Source organism: Enhydra lutris, unplaced genomic scaffold (genome assembly GCF_002288905.1).
Source record: "Enhydra lutris kenyoni isolate GAN:26980312 unplaced genomic scaffold, ASM228890v2 scaffoldscaffold83, whole genome shotgun sequence".
In the NCBI taxonomy this organism is placed as follows: domain Eukaryota; kingdom Metazoa; phylum Chordata; class Mammalia; order Carnivora; family Mustelidae; genus Enhydra; species Enhydra lutris.
This window is the reverse complement of record NW_019154167.1, coordinates 1,372,756-1,378,780: the sequence shown is the minus strand read 5'-3', so window position 1 is coordinate 1,378,780 and position 6,025 is coordinate 1,372,756. Positions and strand designations below refer to the sequence as shown.

At 40.3% G+C, this 6,025-nt stretch overlaps 1 protein-coding gene across 1 annotated transcript; it reads right to left on the bottom strand.

Moving 5' to 3' along the window:
- Positions 1-4,848: 4,848 nt before the first annotated feature.
- On the bottom strand, positions 4,849-5,160 carry LOC111161283 (40S ribosomal protein S27-like). The gene has a single exon (XM_022524866.1). It carries the CDS (start codon positions 5,158-5,160, stop codon positions 4,849-4,851), a length of 312 nt encoding a protein of 103 aa, XP_022380574.1.
- Between the last annotated feature and the right edge of the window lie 865 nt (positions 5,161-6,025).

Sequence of the window (6,025 nt, the reverse complement as noted above, 5' to 3'; positions counted from 1 at the left end):
GACGCGGGACTCGATCCCAGGACCCTAAGATCATGACCCGAGCCGAAGGCAGCGGCTTAGCCCACCGAGCCACCCAGGCGCCCCAGAAGTTTATTTTTATAAGGAAACAGAAATGAGTGGTAACCTAGACTAGATGAATAAGAAGGGATCAAGCTGAAATCTGCAACTGAGTAAAAGTGAAATATTTGTTTAGCTGTTCCTTCAAAAATACAGACTTTCCAAAAAAAAATATATAGACTTTCCAATTTATTCCCTGTACTGTAGCCATCTTGTCTTCCTTGAAGGTAGAGTTGCTCCACCCTCCTCAACCCCACCCTAATATTAACACTTGTCTCTTTGTATAAAACTGGAGTGTTGCTTCTTCCTCTTTCACTCTTCTAGGTAGGTACATTTTTAGTTTGTTATCTTATGCGAGGTTTCCTGGAAATAGCCTCTGACGCACAGATTTGCATACCAGGAAGGTTATGAGGGAGTACACTTGGGTCCAATGCCTGTGAGGGAGTGAAGAAAGCAAGATTTGGGAGGAGAAGTTGAACTGAAGAGCCACAGCTTCTCCCACAGGGAACTCCAAGGCCCGGATGACCTTTCAACATTGTCAAAAATTGAGGCAAGGGGTGTGAGCCTCTGTATTCTCATTGGATATGTGCTGCTTACCACACCATAACCTGCCTGAAAGGGCACAACCTTGAGCAAGGCCACCTTTGGCTAAGAGTGATGCCAAGAGAGGGACATGACTGTGAGTCATCAGCAATGAACACTTCCAGAAGCCAGAAGGCCAAGGGGGATGAGGATCTGGGTGGTGCCTCACAACATCTACTACAGATATTTACCTGGTCAGACCTCAGAGAAAGATCTAGAAAAGATTGCTGTGAATCCTTTCACCTTCACCCACCTTCCCCCATTTTTTCATGGTTAGAGTTGACACTTAGAGGTGTAGGACTCCCAGATTTGGGGCATGAGCAACAGGGGAACACAAAATATATATGTATATCTATGTGTAGATATACATATATACACACATATATATGTATATGTGTGTGTGTGTGTGTGTGTGTGTGTGTGTGTGTGTATCTCCCTGGCTTCAGCAAGTGGTTGGGTGTTGGTGCAGTTTAATGGCATGGGTAAGGAAAAGGCTTGGGGCAGGGAGAAATCAAGCTTTCAGTCTTTGAGAAGCTAAGTTTGAGATGTTTGTGAAACATTCAAATGGAGATGTGAATTAGGTAAATGAATATATGAGTATGAGCCTAGAGAAGTCTGGGATATTGTTGTAACTCGGGAGTTAGTGTATAAATTGGGTTGAAAGCCATGGGAATGAATGAGGTCACTTAAGGAGAGAAGTGTAGAAAGAGAAGAGAAAACCTAGGGCCGACCCTTCAGAAATCAACATTTTAACATCTGCATAGAGGAGGATGAGGAGACAGCTGGAGTAGTTAAGAGGAGTAAGAACAATACAGTGAGCAGGTTGTGTCACAAAATCTGCAAGAAGAGAATGTTTCAGAAAATGAGGAAAAGGTCGTCAGTATTAAATATTGTTGGGATGTGACGCAAGTTGAGGATAAAAATTTTTCCATTGGATTTAACAACATGGGAGGCCATTGGTGATCTTTGTGGGAGCTATTTTAGGAGAGTTATGGGGACAGAAGGCCAGATTGGAGTGGGTTGAAGAATGAGAGGAAAGTAAGGAAATAGAGGCAGTGTGTACAGAAAACTCAAGAAGTTGGCCGTGATAAGCAGGAGGAAAGAGATATAGGGCAGTTAGCGGAAAGGGTTTGTGAGCTTGAGGGATTGCAGTGGTGTTTTCTCATTTGCTCACTTTTGGATATTTTGGGTTTTTTAAAATTTTTTAAAAGATTTTATATTTATTTATTTATCGGAATGAGAGAGACAGAGACAGAGACAGCACAAGCAGGGGGAGTGGCAGAGTGAGAAGCAGACTCCTGGCTGAGCAGGGAGCCCAGCATGGGGCTCAATCCCAGGACCCGAGGATCAGGACCCAAGCAGACGGCAGCTGCTTAACTGAATGAGCCATGCAGGCATCCCACTTTTGGATATTTTAATGGAAGCATCACATACATACAGAAAAGCACAAATCAGGTGTACAGCTTGATGAATTTCCATATTCTGAACACATCCACATAACCAGCATCCAGATCAAAAGAGAACAACTAAAGGCTACATTCTGTATGATTCCAACTTATGACATTCTGGAAAAGGCAAAGGAATGAAGACAGAAAAACGATCAGAGGTTGCCAACAGTTAGTGGGGAGAGAGAGATGAATAGGTGAAGAAGCACAGATGATTCTTAGGGCGGTGAAACTATTCTGTAGGATGCTATCATGATGGATATATGTTATCACACATTTGTCCAAAGGCATAGAATGTACACCAAGAGTGAACTCTAATGTAAACTACGGACTCTAGATGACTATGATGTATCAATGTAGGTTCATTGATTGGAACAAATGTTTACCAGTATGATGGGGAGTATGGATAATGGAAGAGGCTGTGCATGTGTAGGAGCCAAGGTTATATATGGAATTCTCTGTACCTCCTGCTCAATACCACCATGAACCTAAAACTACTCTAAAAAATAAAGTTTATTTTTTAAAAAGAGAGAGAACACCCCAGAAGTCCCCTTGTGACCTATTTCAGTAACTAGCCCCTGCAAAGGTAACCATTACCCTAAGATCTAACACCACAGAGTAATTTTCTTTATTTTTGAACTCTAATGGAATCCTCCAATATGTACTTTTTCGTGTCTGGCTTTTATTACTTGGCATTACTTGTGAGATACATCCATATTATTGTGTGTTGTAGCAGTGCATTCAGTCCCTTGCAGTATATTATTTCATTGTGTTAATTTATTCATTCTACTGTTGAAGGCCATTAGGGGAATTTCCAGTATGGGGCTTTTACAGATAGTACATTCTTGTGTGTGTATCTATTTTTTAGTACTTAAACAATCATTCACATGCTCCATATAAATCACTTTTCAAAAAACACTCAAACATTTTAAAGCATAACTTTGTGACAAGAACACACAAATTAAAAAAAAAAAAAAAAAACTTACAAAAAGACCATCCTGGGGCACCTGGGTGGCTCAGTTAAGCATTTACCTTCAGCTCAGGTCTTGATCTCAGGGTCCTGGGATCGAGTTCCATGTCAGGCTCCCTGCTCAGCCGGAGAGCCTGCTTCTCCCTCTTCCTTTGCCTGCCTCTCCCTCTGCCTGCCAGTGGTTCCCCCTGCTTATGCTCTCCGCAACCCACTCTGTCAAATAAATAAATAATGTCTTTAAAAAGAAAAAAGACCATCCTACGGTCCGATCCTACAAAGTTAACTTCATGAATTTCAGAGTAATTTAGTAAGATTCTAAAAAGTCATAAAATATTTCTCATTGCATGCCCACAGATTGAAAGGTACAATGAGAAAGTTGCTCCACAGCTAATCCCCCTCTGTTGGTCTCCAAAAAACTTTCCTACCCAACGTAATCCCTGAGCCCATTTAGGTCCACATTCCTTAAATGTTTGCTTTATAATAAGCCAGCAGTTAAGTCCTAGACAGAAACTTTTTTTTTTTCCAGGACATATGTGGATAGGCAACAAGTCAAATTCAAGCTTTCTATTTTTAAAACTTTTTTCTTATTGAGGTAAAATTCACATCACATAAAATTAACCATTTTAAAGTGAACAATTCAGCAGCATTTGGTATGATCACAATGTTGTGCAACAACCACCTCTATTTTGTTCCAAACCAATTTTATCACCCCAAAAGGAAACCCGATGCATGTTAAGCAGATGCTCTCCATTCCTCCTTCCCCCTCCCTTTGCCCCTGACAACCACCAACCTGCGTTCACCCTCTACTGATTTATTCTGGGTATTTCATGTATATTCTGCACATTTCACATAACTGGAATCATACAATATGTGACCTTTTGTGTCTGGGCTCTTTTCCCTGAGCATTGCGTTTCTGTAGGTCATCCACATGTATCACAGCATTCTTTTTTATAGCTTTAATAACATTCCATTGTATTATATACCACAACTTGTCCGTTCATCCATTGATGGACATTTGGTTTCTTTCCACCTTTTGGTTATTATAAACAGTCCTCCCACATACATGAGAGTGTTTGTTTATTTGCTTTTTACCCATTTTCAACTCTTTTGTACAAACCTAGGAGCGACATTGCTGGGTCATATAGTAAGTCTATGTATACTTTTATGAGAAACCACCAAATTGTCTTGCACAGTGGCTGAGCCATTTTCCATTCCCACTAGCAATGTATGAGACTTCCAATCTCTCCACAGCCTCACCAAAATTCACTATTTTCTTTTTCCTTTTTTCTTTTTTTTTTTTGTAATAGCCATTCCAGTGAGTATGAAATGATACCTCATTGCCTCATTGTGGTTTTGATTTGCATTTCCATGATGACTAAAGATGATGAGCCTCTTCCCACGTGCTTGTTGACAATTTGTAGATCTTCTTTGGATAAACATCTAGTTTAATCCTTTGTCCACTTTTTTACTTGGGTTGTTTGTCTTTTTGTGTTAAGTTGTAAGAGTCCTTTAGATGTTCTAGACACCAGACCCTGATTAGATATATGATCTGCGAATACTTTCTCCCATTCTGTAGGTTGTCTTTTCACTTTCTCGGTCACATCCTTTGGTGCAATTGAGATGATTATGGGTTTATTTTTCTTTCTTCTATTAATGTAGTGTTTTATATTGACCAATTTTCTGATGTTTAACTACCCTTGCATTTGTAAGGTAAATCCCACTTGGTCATGCTGTTTTTATCTTTTTAATATGCTGTTGGATTCTGCTTGCTAGTATTTTGTTGAGGATTTTTTTTTAAACCAAAATATGTTTATTGGGATAGTTCCCCACTAATCTTGATTCAGGGTGCTTTTTGTATTGCTTCCAGCTGAAGGAGTATCCTTCTTTAAGCCTTGCTTTTCCTCCCATAGGCTGGCAAAGGACAGTGGAGCAGCCAACACACAAAACTAGTGTTGGTGCATGGCTGAAAAGGATGGTGATTTTGTAACATGCTGGGCACTTCACATCCATGAAGTAGTAGTTGGGGCTCTGCACCAGGTGTTTCGTCTTGGGCTTCTTCTTTTCCTCTTCCGGGGACTGGTGGAGGAGGCCCTTCAGAAAGGCCATGTTCTTGTGCGGAGGTCCTTACCCCAGGAAAGCTTGTGGAGGATTTCTGCATCTACATCCAGGAGGGATACCAGTCTATAACAAACATTCTATTTTAAAGAGAAAAAGAGAAGGAAAAAAATGTACCAGTACACTTTACTCAAACAAAATAAGGAAAAGACAAAAATCATATCACAGCAGTCATAACCTTGAACAGTATTTTGTTACACTGAAAACTATCATTGGCCATACATTCCGCTGGGGAATGTCCCTCAGTGAGGATCCTGCTTAATCTAGCCAATATAGTTAAAAAACAATGAAATCTGAAGCTCATCAAGTCACCTTAGAGATGAGGTAACAGTGCCACAGAGGTTAAATGATTTACATGTGGTGACATTTAAGGTAAGCAGGAACTGGCACTTTTATTCTGTCACCGTTCACCTGAAGCATTTTTCACCTGATCACTCCTTTCCTACCAATTTCCAAGACTCCCTTCTTGCCAAAAACCCACACTACAAAATTTTTCTTCACTTCTATTGAAAATAATATTCGGCAATTTAAGCCAATTACTTCCCGCTATTTTCTTTGGTGAGACTAGAAAACAGCCAGTCAGTATGTTATCACACACACAAAAAAACCCATTCACATACCTGAAGTACAACAAACCGTGTGGCCAAGTTCTTTGACATTTTTTTGTTCGTCTTCTTTCCCAAGCCTTCCGGGCTATTCTGTCCTGGACTAGTACATGTTCTCTCCATCTCTCCAGGCTCTTAAAGCCAAAATATGGCCTATTGTCCCCACAGAGGGGAATTCACAGGATAAAGCAACTGTTGACTGTGAAGGTGGATGTTATATTTTCAAGTTTGAAAAGTGACATAGAAATATG